At 38.5% G+C, this 21,423-nt stretch overlaps 1 protein-coding gene across 3 annotated transcripts in view; it reads right to left on the bottom strand.

Annotated features, from left to right (window-relative positions):
• Positions 1–3,910: 3,910 nt before the first annotated feature.
• LUC7L2 (LUC7 like 2, pre-mRNA splicing factor) overlaps positions 3,911–21,423 on the bottom strand; it is a 29,961-nt gene continuing 12,448 nt past the window's right edge. For 2 of the 3 annotated variants that reach the window (XM_036400764.2, XM_036400768.2), the window contains exons 3-10: positions 13,906–14,004; positions 12,943–13,053; positions 12,136–12,279; positions 10,931–11,107; positions 8,817–8,908; positions 7,923–7,952; positions 6,799–6,993; positions 3,911–4,830 (exon numbers count right to left, since the gene is read on the bottom strand). In XM_036400764.2, the coding sequence (XP_036256657.1) occupies positions 4,638–4,830; positions 6,799–6,993; positions 7,923–7,952; positions 8,817–8,908; positions 10,931–11,107; positions 12,136–12,279; positions 12,943–13,053; positions 13,906–14,004 (1,041 nt within the window). In that variant the 3' untranslated portion in view covers positions 3,911–4,637. The remainder of the gene's footprint in view (positions 4,831–6,798; positions 6,994–7,922; positions 7,953–8,816; positions 8,909–10,930; positions 11,108–12,135; positions 12,280–12,942; positions 13,054–13,905; positions 14,005–21,423) is intronic. The other variant, XM_036400766.2, reaches the window with a different exon arrangement.

Below are 21,423 nucleotides of genomic sequence, written 5' to 3'. Positions count from 1 at the left end.
GGTGAGTTTTGTTTGCCAGGGAAAAGGGCTGGTGTTGGTGTTCGGGGTCCTGTGGCCTGGAGTGGCCAGCTGGCTCCTGAAATTCCGCATTGTGCAGGATTCTGATTCCCTGTTTTGCAAATTGCAGGGAAAGACAGATTTCAGTTCTTACTGAAAAGTAATAATCACATGAGTAACAGGGCATGAATTTATTAAGCAAGTGGATAAAATTGATCAAAGCATAAAACTAAAGAGAAAGAACTTTCATGCAGGACTGGATGAAGAGTGCATTAACCTTTTCTATAAGCCCCTATATCAGAAGAAACTAATCTCTACTGCCTTGGAATAAAGGAAAATGATACTGAGGAAGGTGGCATGTGAAATGTGGGACAGAGAACAGTAAACTGGAGGGGTTATCAGGTGCTGCACGCCCCTACACAACACTGCACACTGCCAATGCCTCTGAACTGTGTCTCAGTCTGCATTTATACTTGGTTTAATGTTGACTACAGCCCCCGACTTCTCTGTCTGTACAGCTTAACCTGTTTGGATGTAGCCACCCATGCCCTTGGCTGCCTTGCACTGGCCCCAGGGGTGAAGTCTTGCTACCATTCTCTCTTCAGCTACATAGATGATCCCTGCTTGAGGGCTATTTAACATTTGCTCAGTCATCACTTTGCACTGGCTTAGAGAGCTGGTTTACCTATTTTCTCCCATTCCCCCTGGGGATGGGTGGTGCAAGATAGGCTGGACAGGGAAAGGGGCTCCAGGGCAGGGCTAGCATTGAAGTAATGGGATGGTAACTCCCAGATTCAACAGCTGATGGAAGGCATGGGGACAGAGGAACAGCCTCCTGTGGCAGCTCCACTGGCAAGCCTTATGTTGGGTAATGGGATACAGTGGCACTAGGCCAAGCTTCTGCTTGGAAATGTCACCATTTTACTGTGTGGTTCCTCCTGCTGCAGTGGGAAAAGCAACACAGGCTGTGGTGGCACTGAGCCTGACTGCCCAGGGAGGTGGCTGAGTTGCCATCCATGGGGGTACTCAGAAGGCAGGAAGATGTGGCACTTGGGGACATGGTTTAGTGGTGGGCCGGGCAGTGCTGGGTTAATGGGTGGATCTGATGTTCTTGATGGGCTTTTTCAAAGTAACCAATTCTACCATTCCATGTTCAGGAGAGGATCTCATTTCTGGTAATGTGCCATTCTCCAGCTCCTTAGCATCTTAACCTTTTTGTTTTGCACTCCCTTGACTAATTCGGACTGATTATGAGATATGGGAAGGATGCTTGCAAGTTCACTGTAGTTCAAACACTTTATATCAGTTATTTACTTTTTCTGCTCATTTTGTACATCTTCAGTTTGAGAAAAACTGCTATAGAGCTACAACTGCATTAGCAAAATTTCCAAGATCTCAAAAGCTGATGCTCATCTACAGCACCCCTAGGTTCTCTCAAGAGCTCCATTTCGCAATCTATTTAACCATGAAGACTAAGGTCAGTCCTTACCACACTTCAGCTGTCCAGCAGGAAATTTACAGGGGATGAATACCTCAGTTTTTCAGTCCTGGAAATTAAGGTCACTGGGTTCTGATGAGTGGAAGATCTGTATTTAGGCACAACTCTCCTCCTCTGATAGATGCTTCAAATCTTTTGCATCCTAAGTGTGTTTCATCAGTCATTCTAATTTTTTCTTCCCAACTGCACTTCAGTCCTGTATTTTCACAAGTAATTCAGATTATTTTATGAGGGAATCAGAGATACCTTCTTGCTTAACATTTAGCGTGGTACTTCCTCTACATAAGGGAAGGCCCAAACCCAATCTCCCTTCTGCAATTTCAATTTAAAAGCCATTTGTAAAATGGATAGCATATTATCCAGAATTTGCTAGTGTGGAGTCTAGGCACTGTTTTGTCACAGTATGCAAGTTTCACCCACCCTCCCTTCCTCCCCCTTTTTACAATACAAAATTTGTAGTTGCTGGCTGCAGGCAGAGACAGGTCCTGAGTATTTCTGGAATATAATCCAGAAAGGAATTCCAAAGGAATCACTGGCACTTGTGCTATGTAAGATATATCTAGAAATGACTGGTCACCTTTTGTCACCCCACTAGAATTCCATTAACAACTGTGTGATGATAGATGTTTTCAAGCACTTAGACTCTGTCTGTAGCAGATGGACAAACACTGGTAACTTCCCTTCATCAACCACCTGGGCCATCCAGGAAATCAAGAAACAGTCCCAGGAAGGAAACTCATGCTCAGAATTCAAATGGATAAATAAATAAATGGTTAAGTAGTTAGTCATCATCACTTTGGCAGCTTAAAATGATGTGAATTCAAAGTGGAATGTGCAGTGCTGGATCCAAGTCCTTGCAGAGGTGTAAATGTCCTGTTCTAGCTTTCACTGCCAGTCAATACACTGCTAAATTATCTTCAGTGTTAGAATTATCACCCGTGTGCTCTGACCATGCCGAAGATGCTACAGACATGACACTGAGGAGGGATGCACAGAGTGAATGGTATTACACAAGGATGTTAGCAGGCGGTCATGGGCACTTGCATTAGGGAGAGACAGGCTGCAGAACCTGCTGGAAATGCCAATAGATCATTACAAACACTGCTCTTAAGCATCACTATCAGGTAACTCAGTGGTGTGATCACAATGAGGAAAACTTACCAACATCTAAATTCTTCTGTGTGGGAGTAGGGCATATCTGAGTAGCTTAAATACCCCAAAGCACTTTAAATCCAACAGAATGGACAGCAACCCCTTCGGATCAAGGGCACCCTCAGCAAGTTGGTGCAGTCAACACACTGGAGGAAAGGGATACCATCCACAGGGACCTCAACAGGCTTGAGGGGTGGGTGTGTGCAAAGCTCAAGAAGTTCAACAAGGCCAAGTGCAAGGTGATGCACCTGGGCCAGGGCAATCCCAAGCACAAATCCAAGCTGAAGGATGAACAGATGGAGAGCAGCCCTGCTGAAAAGGACTTGGGGGGAATGTGGGGCTAGGCACAACCCAGCAACGTGCACTCACAGCCCAGAAAGCCAAACGTGTCCTAGACTGCACCCAAAGCAGTGTGGGCAACAAGGTCAGAGGAGGGATTCTGCCCCTCTGCTTTGCCCTGGTGGGATCCCCACCAACCCCACCTGCAATGCTGCATCCAGCTCTGGGATCCTCAGCACAGGAAGGACATGGACCTATTGGAGTGGGCCCACAGCAGGCCACAAAGATGATCACAGGGATTAAGCACCACTCCTGACAATTAAGGTTGTTCAGCCTGAAGAAAAGGCTCTGGAGAGATCTTACAGAATGTTCCAGTACCTAAAGGGAGCCTACAAATGGAGGGGGACTTTTTACAAAGGGCATGTAGTGTCAGGACAAGGGGGAATGGCTTTAAACTGAAAGAAGGTAGATTTAGACTGGATATTAGGAATCAATTCTTTGCAGTGAGGGTAGTGAGGGGTTGCCCACAGAACTTGTGGATGCCCCATCCTTGGAACTGTTCAAAGCCAGGCTGGATGGGGTTCTGAGCAACCTGGACTAGAGAAAGGTGTCTCTGACCACAGCAAGAGGGTTGGAACTGGATGATGTTTAAGGTCTCTTCCAGCCCAAACTGCTCTATGATTCTGAATCCACATGTTTCTGCTTTTGAAGATTCTGGAATAATCAGGATTGTAAGAGGAATGACTGCTTCTCCTAGAGCACATCTGTATGTTAAAAACTAATAATCAGGTATTTTTAAAATGACTGAACTGCTAGTTAACCACCTTAACAGACCAGTATATCCCTGTTAAGTTATTGGACAATATGGTTTCTTTTAAATTTTTTTATTTCTTTTGTTCTTAATTTTTGTTTGTTGTTGCTGGTTCTTTTGTTTGTTTTAATACAATTAAAGATGTACTCCACAAGAAAAAGCAGAAAGAGTCCTTCTGGAAAAAAACAAATATATTGAACACATACCAATCAAATGGTACAGATATGGGACTGGCTTTGATTTCAAAATTTAAGTAGAAATAAAAAAGATGTAATGCAACAGCTGTTCAATTTCCAAGTCTAAGTAGGCACTGTAAAAAGACATTTCCGCTTTCTCCAGCACACATTCCTGTCTAAATGCTCCCACTGTAATAAACTCCTAGGATCCCAAACAAAAATAAAACCCAACACTGGGAACATAATCTTAGAGTAAAAGTTAATATCCATCCACCCACCCTCTTACAAAAAAGCAAACAAAAAAAAATCCCCCCAAATACAACCTTTCAATGCTGCTGTTTTGACTGGAGCAGAATTGGAGAATTTATAAAGGTTCAAAAGCACCCAAGGCAAGTAGTACAATGTAATTTGTTCACTAACTTGTATTGGAAAGGAGATTAAAAACATTGAGATCTGCATCTTGGTACATAAAACTGTTGTCCTGAATAGAGAGAAATCTTTCAGAAAAGTTTTACAACTTGGTGGAAGTCCAGGACCCAGCTTTAGGCACCACTAATTCATGGGGTTTAATTCTGACTTTGTTATAACCACTTTTATATACTGTACATCTACCCTAGTTGTATCAGTGTTGGAACTGCTCACTGATGTCCCTTTGAACAACTGTAAACTAAACCAAAGTATGCAACTCCATAGGAAGCTAGAGATCAGGTGAATATACAGCCAGTTATATCTCCCCTGCTTCACGCTCCTCCGAGCTCCTCGGCTCTTCCGATCGGCCGTTAGCGCTTTCGTACGAGCGTTTCTTGTCTTTGAAATCCCGCGGCGACCTCTCCCTCGAGCTTCTGTCTTTGTCACGGGATGTTCGATCACGATCTCTTGAACGCTCTTTGTCTCTGGAAGATCTTTCTTTAGAGGATCTGAAAAGTGCAGTGCATTTGAGAATTCAAGTTAGACATGAGCTATCAATCAGCACTTAGGTTTTATATTTTTCTTCTTTTTCCAGCCCAGCTTTAGATTTCTCATAGACTTCTGTTTATGTAAGACACCAAATCATTCTACCCTTCTCCCTTTCCTACTTTAAATCCTACCTCAAAGTACTTGTCTTCTATCTACACAGATTAAGTTCAATGTGCTTCACTACATCTCTTACTTTCAGCTTCCACCTCCAAGTTTACATTAACTGGAGTTGAGTGGAAATTTCTCATCTGCAGTCTCTAGTTTAAGAACAGTTTAAGAACAGCCTTTCTAAGACTATAAATTACAAACTTAAAAAACACATTTAAAAACAGGAGTTTGCTTAAAAGTAGCAGGAAATAAACTTGCATAATTCTGGGAGGGAGGCTCTAAATGACAAACACAAAACAAATCTGGAATCTGTTCTACGACCATATTTTGTTATAAGAATTAACCCTTGTGTGACTTTGAAAGGTTGGGGTAGTGTTCTTTTTAGATATAGATAAATAGGCATTTTCAAAACCTTTATGATGGAGACAGAAAAGACCTGTTTTGTTAAATGAACTAGGTAGTTTTAAACTAAATTAGCTACCTGTATGGGAGAAAAATGGAATAGACATCCTCCTCTATATTCCCTTACAGATGCACTTAGGTCTGTTTTTGAAAAACATTCCATCTGTATTTTACCATATACTGCAATCAGAAAATGTTCTAATACAGATTTTTACAGAAAAATTTTAACAGCTAGCCAATCAATTCCTAGTCAAAAAATTTGGTACTCTGGACCATGAGACTGTACTCTCTCCACTTACAGAAAGTAACTGTCACTTAACCTCCAAGCTTCAAAACTAAGGTCTCGAAAATCTTTTACTAATTTCCTTTTGTAAGCTTACAAAGAAGTGAACTTTCACATCAGTTGCTCATCTGAAAAAATTACTTTAGCTACAATGTAGTGTTTTGCAAGACTTAGTACTTGCAAAAAACACTGGGATCCACAGGCATTACCCTATTCCACAAACTACATGTCACAGAAGAAGAGAAACTACATGCTTCATCCTGGATCTAGTTCAACTTGTTCATCAAGTACCTTGTGCCCAAGTCCCCTGCAGGAGTAACTATGATTTAACTCCTGAAATAATTTGAACTATAAGCCCTGCATGTGTGGCCACTTCAAAACCTGACCTTTTATGTTCTTGTAGGTGAAGAGTCTCAGGGTTTTAAGACTGAGCACCCTTTCACTGTACTGCTCTTGAAGTATGCCACAGTGGGTAACCTATACAAGACAGGAATTCTGTTTATGAGAAGACCTCCCTACCAAATGCCTCATTGTGCAATCCCAAGTCTTTTAAGCTGTGCTCTCCTCATTTGTGTAAACAAGTCAGCCAATCCTCAGGAGCAGACAGCAACTGAATCATTCAAAAGCAACAGCCCCAGCCTGCCCCCTGCAGTATCTTTCCACGAGAGATCCTTGCAAAGCACAATCTTCAGCTGCAGTGTAAAAAGTTTACTTTCAGACATACCTAAACCTACTTTCATCTGGTGCAGTTCACAACAGATGAGTGTTGGGAACGACAGCCCGAGGAAAAACCTGAATGCACTGACAGTAAGATAACTGCTGATATCCCTGGGTTCAAATGAAAATCAGCTTTTTCACTTTCTATGGTGCATGAAACTGGTATCAACTTGACACCAATACTCTGTAGCACTCATCCAAAACAGAAGTAATATATAACTCTGTTATTGATATATTAAAAAAAAAGAGAATAAAGCACTCTGATGTGTCAAATCATAAATATGCTGAAGTTGTAACTGAAATCTGAGACAGACTCAAAATGTGTTGAAATTACTAAGTGGTAAGCATAAACTTAATTTAGTGTGAACATTCTCATTGTGTGTTGGGAAAAGCCATTTATTTCTAGGGCAACATTCACCTCTTTTTGGAGCTGCGCTCTCGGCTCCTCTCCCTGGAGCTGTGCCTGCTTCTATGGTGGCTGCGGCTCCGGCTGCGGCTGGCGGAGCAGGACCTGTGGCGGTGCCGTTTCTCACGGGATTTGGATCGAGTCCGTCTCTTGCGTTCCCGCGAGGCTGAGCGAGAGCGGTGTCTGCGGCGGTCCCGGGACCTAGACCTAGGAACAGAGAGGGCTTACAGCACACACTGCTCTCACCCAGCCACTCTCACCAGAGTGCTGTGAACATTACACACTCTATGTGTGAGCACATCTGTACAGAGAATGAATGGCCTGCAGTGTTCAGAACCATTGCAGTGTCTGATTCACAGGCAAACAGACAGGGGAAAGCAACATTAGAAAGCCTACAAACTCCTTTTTGACTAATGCAGACAATTTTATAGTTAATTCGTGACTGTATGGCTACAGCATAGCAAATTCAGGCTCCTGAAAGCAAATAAAAATATGAAAAAAAAAAAAAAATCTACTTTTTACATTTTAAACTAGTATCTGTATCAGGGAAAGAAGAACTTAATGATGCAGTGACAGGGATCATCTGCCAGAATCTGTGTGTTATGATGTTCTTTAAAAACTGGACTATATTGTTCCCCATAGCTACAACAACAAAACTAATCTGGAAGGTTCTAAACACTACACAAATCTGGCATTTTCTTATTTTTTCCCCCCTCCAAATCACTTTGCAATCATACCTCACTGGTGACCTTCAACTGTGTAGATTTGAAACTACACTCTTACTATTCATGGGTGATCTGATGAGTTAACCTGGTTCTTAGGGATTTTGAAAACATGGGCTTTCACCAAAAGATATTAGCCAGAAGCTTTTGCAAAGAAAAAGCAATTCTCTGTGTTTTAAGTGTTATTTGGGACATGAAGCTGCATTGTAATAGCCACAAAATAGATGTAGATGTATAAACTGAGTAGCATGGTGATAAATAGTGTACAAACACACAGAGAGATGACTATGTAACAGAAAGCTTTGTTTGTAAAGATGGTCATCTTAAACTAACAGTGCTAGACAGTCTTAAAATGTTCCAGCTTGTGAAAGGCTAACTTCACCGCTGGTATTCCTTGTCTGCAGATTTTTATACCTTTTGGCATGCTTGCTGTGGGATCTGGACCTGAAATAAATGGAAAATAGTAATTTTTCTTAAGAGAATCTCACTATCAAATAAAGTGCAATTTAGTAATAATAAACCAGACTAGCTGACCTGTTATTGTACTTCTTGCTTTAGCAGCAAGTATTTAAAGGCCTTTTAATTGATGTCAACATCTTTGTAACACGTTTATCAGGAAACACATCCCTATTTCATGTTGGTTGGGTCTTTTAAAATTTATTTTTGAGACAACTCTACTAGAAGCCCAGAAGAATATCTAACCAACTTTTTAACTTACATCCCTCCCACAGAAAAAGTTTCCAGGGGATGTCAGTATTCCCAGATTTCCTGATAGGCAAATAGTACCAAACTGCAACAGATTTCAGAAATTCACTGTTAACCTCTGAAACTTAACGTGTCAAGAGAACTGCAACTCAGGTTCCATTCCACTCCAGCCCCACCAGGCCTGGAAGCTACTATTCCACAGAAGAACAGGGAACTGCTTTCCTTAATCATACACTGAACTGCTTCCAGTAAGAAAAATTTCTAACATCTCTGAAGGAAATTGTTAAGAAATGTAAGGCGATCATATGCATGTAAGCTCACATCTGTCAGGTCTCAAAACAAGGTACATGCCTGAAAATTATCCCAGAGGCCCTTTGTTGAAATATCTAGAGACAATACTATCAGCAGTTTTTATAAATGCTTTTTATGAGAACAATTCCATGTTTTAAGATTTAGAATGAAATTCCATCTCAGTCCTTCTAAGTTTCCAAGAAATGCAAACTATTGTAATTCTGCATATTTAGAAATGTGTATGAACTGTATCAGTTTTATTATTAAACATAAATAGGTCATAATGTACATGCAATTAAAACAGATCCCTACCTCCTTAGTTTCTCCCTTTCTTCTCTTTCCCTCTCCTCTCTACGTTTCAGACGTTCCTGATTTCGTTTCTCCTGTTTATCAGCCACAATCCTCTGAAAGTAAAAGAATATATTAAGTTATATTAAAAAATTTTTCACATGAAGGTGCTATAAAAATAATCTAGACAGTTAACATTCAGTTCTCTCCCTTAGGCATATCCCCTTTCCCTTGTGTATATTATTCCCACTCTCTTCCTCAGGATATATACATATATTTTATTTTTTTTCTTGAAGAAACAGAAGTTATTGCAGAAGAGCTGCACATGGGTGTTACATGAAGACCTGAAATATGCAATTAAATATTAAGTTTTTAATAAAGGGGAATTCAGAACAGTAAGTCATGCCTTTAATGTGAGAGTTTCCATGCCAATCCTATCATATTTTGGACACTGGGGAAAGGCAGAAAGCAATCAGAACTGGGAGAGTTAATTGTTTCTTAAAGGACTTGGTTGGGCCAACACCTAAGTTTTGAGGCTACTTGTATCTGTATTATGAGTGTGGGATAAAGTTAGAGCAGATGCTTCAGCTGATAGCCCCCAGGGTGAACTCACTACTACTGGGGACAAGGCACGCTCAGTAGAGGGCCCTCAGGTGTGCAACTCACAACTGGAGATCTGGCCAAACCCAAGTCTTGCCACCTTCTGGACATGATGCAAGAAATTCAACTCTTTGTAAAGACCTTCTTCTGAGAGGTGGAATTGCCCCAGCAGCATCTTGATTAGATCTCTGAGGAGAGCTCTGAGGAAGGAGGGGATAGTTATTGTTTTCTTTCTTTATCAGCAAAGCACTTTGAAAGATTAATTTATTGATGCTTTGGGAATGTGAAATAGTTATCCATGCATATTTTGTTCCAAATGATGTAAATAATTAGTTATTTCAACCCTTTTTGTCAAATTATATCTCTATTTCCTTGTACAACATCAGCAATTTAACTACAAGCAAGGTTTCTTGTTCAAGTGACTCTTTGCATAATTTCATGGAGGGATGAGAGGAAGTACACATGACCTGTTCTAGGCATCTAAGATTTAAGTTACACCAGCTATAGTTAGGAGCCTGAGTTGGCAACATCAACAGGAAGAGTTAGCTCTCCGAAGGGCAAGTCACAGTATCCATGCAAGACAGCTGGAATATTACAGAACATAAACCAGTCCATTTATTCAAATCCAGTAGCAGCAATTTCTGCTCTTAGGAATTCAACCAATTTAGCTACTGTCTTTGGTGATTGCTACAGTTAAATTGCTTAACTGAACTGTGAACTCCATAATTTGTCATAAATTAAGGTCATAAATGGCATCAGTGTTCAAATCCATCCTCTTGAAAACCAGAGGTCCAGAATATCATTCCAGTAAGTCTTTCTCCCAGCATATGATTTCTGGTCAAGATAGGTTATAATATTCCAACTGGATTTCAAATGTTCAAGCTACAGAGAACATGCAACCTCCCCATAGCAATTATTTCTGACTTCAAGATATACATAATTTGGTGTTCCCATTTTGGATAGCTACAGCCTTGAGTTGTTGGATTCTATTCAAAATAATTTCCTAATCTTTCTCCAGGTAAAATGAACAATTTGAGTTTTAGTCATTCATTATACAGCAGGTTGAGTTCCAAGCATTTCTTTACATTTTTTGAAAACTTTTCCAAAACTTTTCCAACTTTTCCATCCTCTTTACTAAATGCTCTTGTCAAGAGTCTCCTTATTACTTTTAGTCAATCATCTGGCTAAAAGCAAAGTTCCTTTGGCTATCTCCTATAACTGCTAAGTATGTTTCAACATTGCTGTTGTTCACTCAAAATACAGTTCTCCATTTTAAAAGGAGATTCAAGTTCTTAGCTTCCAAGATGCATTACTTTGAATGTGTGTTTTAATCTTCCTCAGTGCAAAAGAGGTCATCTTACAAATCTATCCAGGTAATTGATGCTAAATTAGAATGTTTCGTGTTTTTAGGCTAACGAACTCCCAAAGTTTAAAGTGATATGAAAAAAAAATCACACACAGAGAAAGAAATATTCCATTAAGGGTGCCTGGCAAATAATTAAGTAGGAGCACACACAAAAAATGTAAGAATGATTTACCCTGAGTTCCTCAAGCTTCTCTCTTATTTCAATAAATCCCAAATGTAGTTTTCCTCCAAAGTGATCAGCAAGTCGTCGGTCATTATCATGAAGACCAAGATAAGCCGAGCACACTTCACAAACCCGTAGCTTCTGCTGCTGAAAGCTGGAGGCAGGCATAGAATTCCTGTATACTTCCTAGAAAAGAAAAACATTTGCTGTTACTTCAAAATGCACATAAACACAAGGATGACACTTTACTGAAGATACACTACAAATAACCAAATTCAAAATACACCAGAACACCCTTTAGTTAATTCACACTATTCATACTTCAAGTGTATCACTAAGATATAGGGCATGTTTCCTTATTTTGAAAACTGAACACATTTAAAAGCAGGGCATCAACTGTTTTTGCAAATTAAAAAAAAAAAGTTGGGTAATTACTACCTTAAGATTGTATTATATAGAAGGATGATGTACTTTTTCATGTACAGCAATGAATAAACAGTAACACTACAATTACTATATTGATGTATTATGAAAATGACACTAGTTTTAATTCTGAATCCCATTTAAAACAGTATTAGTTTCCTGAGAAATTTACCTGCTTTTTAGACACTAATTAAACACATTACCTGAGCAAAATTTACCTAAAGACATTCAGATGATAGATCAGCAAGACTGCCAGCAATCCTTCTGGTACTATTGAAACAGCTGCAGATACTGGTTTCTAGAAATTTCAGTATCTTTGTCTAATACGATATGGAAAAGCTCCTGGTGAATTCTGTCACCTGAACATTACCAGGATCATTTTGACTTTCCTGATACACAAGACATGAACTCTCTTTTAGTGAAGACAATGGATCACTCCACTGAAGCTTTCCAGCATGAGGTTACAACAGGGTTGCCATAGCAAGAGCCATGAGACCAAACCAGGTGCAACCATCACAGCCACAAAGGTAGCGTTCACAGATACAACTGACCAACACAGCCCAACTAAAATAAATGCATCATTTGTGGAAGAAGTACAATTTTAATGGTATAGGAGTATATTAAAGGGTAGAAACTTTAACTGGTTGCCACAAAGCAATTTCTTTAGTTTTATATGTAGCAATTAGCTAAGGAATTGACAGAAATAAGATGTCTTGCACTACACAGAGGCCAAGCAATTTAATATTTGACCCTGCCCTCTCCATCCCCCAATCCTTACACAATCAACTTACTTCTGCTTCTCTTTTCTTTACCCGAGCCTTCTCCACTTCATCCATTACTTTTTGAGATTCTTCCACATTCCCATCAGCTCCGAGCTGTTCTACTTTGGCCAACAGTTTCCCAATTTCTTCATTCAATTCATGAACTCTTTCAGCCTTGAAAGACAAGAAAAGGCTTAACACAGGAAATACTTTTAATTATGGAGAACAATCTGAACTACTACTGAGTTATGATATGCAAAATTAGAAGGACAGAACTAAAAGAAACACACAGAGAGAACTTCTCCAGTTAGAACTAAAACAGAAAATGCCTCTCTGCAAAGAACACAGAAAAAGGCTAAGTTACCAAGTCTATGTAAAGTTCCAGAAAAAGGATTTTGTTCAGAAAACTGCAAATAATTCACACTTATCCATTAACAGTCTTGAAAGATTAATATTTGTACAACCATTTCTCCTAGCATTTGCATATATGTGCAGAAACATTATCGATTTTTCATTCAAAAAAGATATTAAGAAAAAGACATGGATTTTGTTTACTTTATAGATGAAGGTTGGATCAAAAAGTGAAAGAATTACTAACATTTCTACAGCATGGATTCAGAACCAAGTTTCCTGAGGTCAAAAATATCAGAGAGGTCTCTTCCCTCTGTTCTCTTCTGTGCCTTAAAAGGCAATTTTAGGAAGGACAGAAAAAATGTATTACTTTTTCCCCCTCTTCAGTAGGAATTCTCAGATTTGATATATTTTCAAAACTTGAAACTGTCTCCTTAGAAAAAATGGCCTCCAAAAAAATAGCATTAACTTGTCTGCCATGCTTACTTTAGCTGCAACTTCAGCACTGATCTCTTCCTGGGTTTCTGCTAGTCTTTTCTTAGCCACTTCTGTCCGCCGGTCGCAGTCTGCAATAAATGACTGCAGGTGGTCCATTGCCTAAAACATCAGTAAGAACAAGGATCAATGCTGTCAAGAACATAAATAAATTAGCTGTAAGGCTTCTTCAGTTTATTAAGGCTTCACTTTCACAAGTTTTTATGAGTGATTAGTGAAACAATAATCTACTGGTTTATGCTGACTAATCACACATATTCATAGACATGGTTAAAAAATTACAATCTACACATTGCCATAGTTTCTAAGTATTTGCAGAATTTTGGAAGTGAATCTGTCTTAAGACAGAAGAAGAAGAAGAAGGAGTAGCAGTGAGTATTTCTAGTGGCATTAAAATTCTTGGAAGGCTATTCAGGATCACTTAATCCAGCCGTGACATTCAATACTGAAACTTTTTTTGCTAGGGTTTAAGTAGGTATATTAACCATCCTTCCAAATAACAATTAAAAACCCCAAACCCTTTTGTCCTAGCAAAGGCTAACTTCCTAGCTGGGAGTTCAAAACAAACTACAGTCTATGGAGACACAGTATATGATTTGTTATCTGCAATATCAAATTACTTTCTTTGTTAAGTGTAGAATTTAAAACTCCATTCAAAGCATGTATACACAGTTTTAACATATGCTTGCTATTTGACAACACTAAGACAGCACTCAGGTTTATCATACTCTGGGAGGCTGTTAACAGTTCTCCTAGAGATGACTACCAAATTAGCATATTATAATGAAGAGGCAAGTATCTTTCATATAACTGTGACAAGAGTTTCTCTGCCTCTTTATAAAATTGCTTTCCAAAAGCCTTCCTTCAGTCTGTAACACAAAATCTGTTGCTCAATTTATCCACCCAAGTACACAAACTAATGCTTTCTCTCCAGCATTAAGACAAAATACATACATCAAGCTCAAAGAAGAAATCTTGATCTTTGGATGCTATTTCATAGTCTGCCCTTAATGCCAGGTCATGCACTTTCAGGCATTCTCCAAGGTCCATTCTCTGAAAAGACAAAGGCAATGCGATTTAACTTTTCAGGTGTGTTACAAGGAATAAGGGTAGCATGATTTTCTTTAACTGTCAAATATTCTGAAGCAAGTTATCTCCCCTGTGGTAATGAGAGTTTAACAAAGCTATAAGATTATACCAGGTCTTTGATAGACATGCATGAATCAAGAAATAATAACAGCAGAGTGAATGAAGAGCTTATCTTATCATGATGGCTGTTTGCATTACTAAGTATCATTGATGTCCTGCAAAAATGCTGTTTTACTAGAAGTTCAAAAAAGTGACTGAAGTGGAACATCATGTATGGAACTTAAACAGTTTAGTAGAGCCAAGTTCCATGAAAATAACTGGTAATTAAATGGTCAAATTCTTGACCTGAACCTGTCTGCACAGTCCATGATAATGTGTTACCATTATATTCATCACCTCAAAGAGCTACAACCACAGCACCATTGTAAGTGCTGCTTAAAAAACATTCTTGAAGCATTTCAAGTAGCACAACCAAAAATCAAATCCCTGCAAAACATTTTGCAAATGAGGGAAGATGAGCTGAATGTTGGACGATGTTCAAGAACCAGGGAAGAAAAAACTTCACTTGTAATCTAAAACCATTCTAGAAGGGGCAGGAAGGAAGCATGGATGTAAAAAGTAAGTAGGCTGCATCACTTATCTTGCATACAATGCCACTGAGGAGAGTGCCAGAATCTTACTGGGTAACGACTACTGTTTTTAAATTGAATTATGCATAGGAGACAGCATAAGAAATTCTAATTCAGTCTGGTCACGACAGGTCTGGTGACAGGGCAACGTGCACTTTACAAAAACCAAACCAAAAAACTCCACCCACAAACAACCATGAAAAAACCCCAAACCACCACCCCCAAACAATCTGTAATGGAAACAAAACTGAATGAACCCAAAGCAGCCTCTGTGCAACAGCACAGGCTGATATAGAATCATTGGAAGTGATTGTTATTTACAGCACTTAAAACCAGCAGTTTCAGTTAAGTCTGCTCTTAAGGCAGCACTCAATATTAAGAAGAATTAATCCTTTCTTAACATTGAAAGCACATGACAAAAATTGAACTCTGATAGAAAAAGCTGTTACTGTTGTAGTTAACTAACAATTTAAAATCCAAACCTAAAATAATTAATAACTTGCATTGTGAGTTTTGTAAATAGAAGATGAATGTTAACTCAGAATATGCTGCAAGCCGAATGAGTGAGGGTTTTGTTGAGTTTTTGTTTGCTTGTTTTTAATAAAATACTTGGATTTAAGTAAACAATCAAAGCCTCATAAGTACAGTGAAATAAACAAACCCCAATTATTTTAGTCTTTCAAATTTTTACTTGGATTTCCAATGAAACCATTAAAGTAATTTTTATGGAAGCTGTTGGTTTATTTCATACAGAAGTTTCAGATGGAGAAAAAAGCCAACATTGGTAAAATAAAGAATTTTAAAGTTGAAAAGGTTTTTTATAAACTGCAGTTATTTAAATCCCCTTCAGCTACCATAAATCTGTTTTCCGGAAAACATTTGATTGCAATAGGGAACATCTGACTGCAATGATAAAGGAAAAGATTAGCTTTTCCTTTTGCAACTATACAGGACCTCAGCAATTTTGTTAACTGATGCAAATCCACAAAGACCTTGAAGCTGAGCAATGTATTATAGAGGTCTCTTTCCAAGCCATGCTGACATTATTTAAACTGAAGCATTTTTTCAGGAAAGTACTTCAATACTAGGAGAGCAATGTAAAAGAACCTTAAAAAAATTATCTGAAAATTAGACACTTGAAAATTATCCTAAAATTGTGAGAAGAGTGACTTTATGCCGATTCATCTCTTGTACTGAATAAGGTCTTTAAGGCTAAAACTGTAAAACTCAAGGAGAATTCTGAAGTTATAAATGCATAGATAAGGTTAGTGACACACTTCAATAGGTCTGAATATAGTGACAAAAACACATCCACCACACACAACCTTCCCGCTATACTAACATGCAATCTGCATACACTTTGAATAAATGCATAAAATAAAATTGCATCACCCACTAAAAACCCTCATAATTCACGTAACACTACCATGACTTGCTGTTCACTTTACATGCGTTTTATACTTCTTTCTCTCTATTTAGGTTGGATTCAACCTCCACAAAACAGTACATTTTCTGATTTCTTTGCCTCTTACTGGGAATTGTAAATCCAAAGCCTGAAAGGATGCTAATTAGTCTGAGCCAGCATTACTACAGAGAAACATTCTGTCCTCCCCTTCTCCCTGTGCTGTGCCACTTCCATGCTGGCACATCTGCCTGTGCAGTTGAACACAATCTGGGTAGTGACAGGGTAAAAAACATCTTAGCAAACCAAACAGAGAGGCAAATTTTTCATCAGCATACCTTTGTCCAACTTGTTGGGCAGCCATACAAACGATGTGCTGAGGGTATGTAGGGGACAACACAGTAGTGAATGAACTTAAGAAGCTGGGGTCTCTTACAGTATTAAGATGGCAAATTCAAAAACTGTTGAAAACCTCAGTAATGTTAGTGGAAATTTTGGGAGACAAGAAGTATGTTATGATTCCTTTTTGTTAGATGCCTCAATCACAACATAAGAAATTTTGGCTCCCCTTCCCCCTTTTGACCCAACAGGGAGCAAGAAGAAGCAGGTACAAGAGAAAAGGATTCTTTATCACTAGTTTTGCTGCTGAAGAAATTACATCATTGTTGGAACTGCTCCTCAACACAGCCTATACTAGTCCTGGGTAATCCTTTTTAAGTCTTCACAGAAATATTACTACAAAATGTCTTTCATAAAAGTTCCTTTAGCAAACTCCAATGTAAAGAGATCTAAAAAAACCCACCACATTTAAAACTCTTTAGTAAGTTTGCACATTAAATGCAAAAACAGGCTAAAAAGCACTTCTGCTGGTGCAAGTTATGCAACATCAGGCAAAGACAACTTATCTTGGGGATGATTCATTACTGTCAAAAGTCTATGCTGGGTCATGACCGCCAAGAACCTTAACAAGCACAGAGCAGCTTGCAGTATTATCTGGCTTGCATGGGTAGCTGCAAAGTAGATGCACAGCAGATGAAAGTGGACAGAAGATACAATAAGACACATTATTTTCCTTTTCCACAAGTCCACCTTGCAATTTGGTGTCAAGACATGCTCTTCCCCCAGAGGCAAAGAATAAACATTGGAAGTCTGCCATTTAAAGATCAATCACATTTGAAACAGAAGATGGCTAAGAGGGAGACTCATGCTCAGACACTGAGTTAATGGAAGGCTTAAAAAGAACACACACTGTTTTTCACTATCAATACACTGACTTTCAGACAGAATTACACTACCAAAAAGTGATTTACAGAGCAGTTCAGATGAACAACACAAAGAAAGGTGAAATCATCCAAGTTCCCAGGCTAGACATAAGTGAAGTTCATTGAGTGAGCTAAGCCATGCTTCGGGCTTTCCGCACTGAGATTAAAATCTGAAGTAAAGCCTATATATATTTGGAGACTCTTTATTTCACATGAAAGTTATTGATAAAGATTAGTCTACATAACCACATATAAAGCAGAGTATCAGGAATCCTTTTGTTATTCCTGAGTTCTACTTAAGAAACTAGTGCATTGTAGTACTTGCTGAGCACTTTCTACAATATTTTTTTTATTTCTTAGTGTTAGATGGGCAATAAAAGTTGACTGACTTCCCAGAGCTGAGGTTTAAAAAACTGGTCTTTCATTAAAAAAAAACCATTGTATTGAAATTATTTAGTAATAATTTGTCATCCCATCCACAAAATAGAATCTCTTTGGCATAACAAAGAAATATGGATTACTTTTTGTTTGCATAGTGCTACTTCAATCAAATCAGGTAAAAAAAATTACCACATGAATTAATTACAAGTTAACAAGGAAGAGCTGGCCAAGAATCTGGCAGTAGAGCATCTGTAGAGTTTATTTGCAAAATAAATCTGCACTCTGAGTAGCTGACAAATAACTGAATAGGAAACTAAACTCTCATGTGATGCTGTTTCTGGAACATGAAATTAAGGTGGGGTTTTTCTGCCCCTTTTTAGCTCTTGAGCTACCTACCTACAGCAAAATTCTCATTTTAGCACTTCTACAACTGCTACAAGTTCCTTTGACTTGAGCAGAAATTTGATTACTGAATATACTCTATACAGACTGCAGAAAGAGCACAGAAAAGCTGAAGGTACTTAAAACACAAAGGGCTGATGTTGAGGCAAGTGACACAGGAGCACAAACTATCAACTACTTTTAAAACCAGCAGGTATCTTTGACAGGTTTTTGAAAGAAAATACTCTGGGCAGTGTTTGTGTAGATATTTCTTTTTAGATATAAAGATACCAAAGCAGTTCACATTCAGCAAGAGAAGAATTTTTTGTTTGCTTGCTTAGAAAGATCTGACATTGCTGAAAAATTGATATTGGAGGAACCAGATCTCTTCCTTTATCAAACTGTCAAGGCACTACCAGGGTCTGTATGAGAACACTTACTACTGATAAAAAGAAGCTGAAAACAGACTCTCCGCTGAAATCTTCCTTATTATGGAACACATTCTTCAGCTGCACTACCAATTTTATTTTGATCAGATTTCTAGACTTGTGATAAAACCCATCCTTTCTTGTAGGCAACACATATTTAGAAGGGGATTTAAGTTCTCTGACTCCACTAACAGTTTTAACTTTTGTAGGACTTCACTAGCAGGAAAGAAATGCTGAGTAAAAAAGATGCAGAAATTATTAAGTTGAAGTCTTTAGCAACCACTGAATTCCAGGTATCTTCTGAAGTACAATACTTTTTAAAAGAAATTGCTCCATGTAACCATACTCTCATTTCTAAAGACTTCAAATTAGACTGCTGCTAGTTTTGGTAGTGATGATTTGTTCTTTTCTTCTTATCAAATGAGATAGTTCACTGTTTACATAGTATTTGCTCTTCTAGCCTGACTATAAAATATATTAACACATTAATGATAACCATGCAGAAAGTAACAACCCCCCCTCCCCTTCTCAATAAATTAAGCCCATTAAAATGGAATGTGGCACACTCAGTTCACCTTCCTGGTGCTGACCAAAGAAGCTAAGAATACATTTCAGGAGACTGACATGATCACTTGAGAGGACAGCAGTGCACTTCACAATTCATCGCCACTGGGTTGAAGGCTTCAAACTGAGGTAGCTTATGCAAGCCTAATTTAATGTGATTTGCCAAGCTGAAACAGTTCACATGATCAAATCAGTCCTGAACTGAAAAGCTGATACCCTCGGACACAATGCCTTTTAACAGCTTCTAATGCTTTTTCTAGAAGTACAGCATAAAATCACAGTCACGCCCCAAACCACAAGTTTTAAGCGTACAAATAGCTCCAGAGCCAGTGAGACTACTGGCAAATAAATCAACTGCAGATTAAAACTCCTTACTAACATCTATTTGCACATGTGTGAACTATCCAAACTTCTCTTATACAGTAAAAGGAGATGCACACAGTACATTCAAGCGAGCCTAAATGGATTCAGCCCACCGTGAGAAGGATACCCATGGGCAGGTGAACTCCATCTTTTTCTAGGCTCCACTGCCTAGAAACCTTCTAGCTTCAGTGCAAGCTTCAACACCCAGCTCCTCAGCTGAAATCTAAATTTAGATGTCTTAATCTGGAGCTGAATTCCACTCCTAATAAGATTAAAGTTAGCAATGTAGTCAGGTATATTGCTAAACCAGGGTCTTGATTAATGTGGTGTTTAGTCAGTAAGAGCCCCGAAGAGCTCCACGCAATAAATTTAGGAGCATCTAAAGATATGCATAACTGCAGGATGAGCCAACAGAGCCTATCTTCAGGTCTGTAATAAATAAAATGCAAGAAATATATTTTTTCCTCAATAAATACACATAAATACTAAGTTAATTCATTGAGCAGATAAGAGTTGCAGAACCATCATTTGCAAGACCACGTATAGTATTTGTGAAACTTTTTTCATCAGGCAAGCACCATCAAGTTGGTAAGAAAGCCAGATTAATGCAGAAGTGTTGGGATTTTCAAAGACAGCTACTGGGTTACAACTATTCAGGACATTGCTACTTACTAATAGCCTTATTAAAGGTGTTAGTTTTAAATCTTCCCACCTTGTCATTTTCATTACTACTCTGCTATTCATTCAGGAACATACATACAAAGATAGAGAAACACAGACATCTTATTCTTTACATCCAGAGAACTGCTTAACAGGTTTGTACCATTATGGGGGAGTCATCTGACTCCTACACATGCAGCTTCAGTCCCCAATATCAGAATATGGATTAACAAACTTTTTTGTACAGAAAAACCCCAAACACCCACAAACAAAAACCCACCCCAAACTAAAACAACAATAAGACTGCAATCATTAAGGGTAAAAGTGTTAACCCTGTAAGGCAAAAAACAAACAAATAAAAATCCTAACAACAAAACCCAACCAACCAAAAAACCAAACAAAAAATCCACAAAAAAGAAATTCGTAGCTGCAAGTAGGAAAATTATTCACTGTCTCATCATCCAGGGTTTATAAAGTCTTACTAATTTCTTACTGTAAAATTTTCAGTCCAAACTGAATGCACAAGCTCGTAAACCACTGACTTTTATATATAACTGGTGTCCAAGTGATCATTAACGCAAAAACACCTTCACCAGGCAGAGATACTTCTGACTGCTTGATTTGAAATTTCCCAGTCTAAAACCCAGCATCTTAGTAGCACAAAAACATATCCATAAAATAATCCCTAAAAAAATGTATAAACACACTACACCTTTACCAACACATACTGCAACCTGAGGAACATGGGTTTTTACTGTCTAGGGAAATCAAAGCCTTTGCAGAGTTTTGGGAATTTGGCCATTAAGGGAAAGAACACACCAAAATAACAGGGCCTACTCATATGAGTCACTTTGTTTGTCTTGTGTTATCTGTGAATGTCCTCCTTGAGTGGTTTGAAAGAGTGGGTGGCCTAGAGATGTATAGAAGTCTGCATTTTGCAGTGAGGAACAGTAATAAACAGTATCTAGGAATTGTAGATCATCTTGTGACACACCAAAAAAAGGCAGTTCATATCCAGTATTTTACTGATAATCTAGTCAATATAGAGACTTAACCTCATAAAATGTCCCCAGAGAACTTACTCTTTCGGGAGCATTCAGAGACTTGAATTAAAAAAAAAGAAGTCACTCAAATTTTGCTACTATAGGTCTTGAATGCAAAGATGCATCAAGATCTTCCTAACAAAACTCCATTTTCTAAATCAGTGACAAACTGCTCAGTAAGACTCCATGCTTCCTGCCCTTTTAAAAACTGCTGGTGAGAGAGAAGGTCCATTCCTGTAGATCTACGACCAGGTAAACAGCAGAACATCA

The sequence above is a fragment of the Molothrus ater genome, chromosome 5, assembly GCF_012460135.2.
Source record: "Molothrus ater isolate BHLD 08-10-18 breed brown headed cowbird chromosome 5, BPBGC_Mater_1.1, whole genome shotgun sequence".
Classification (NCBI taxonomy): Eukaryota; Metazoa; Chordata; class Aves; order Passeriformes; family Icteridae; genus Molothrus; species Molothrus ater.
Note: the sequence above shows the minus strand (reverse complement) of the source record. Positions and strands in the feature narration are given on the sequence as shown.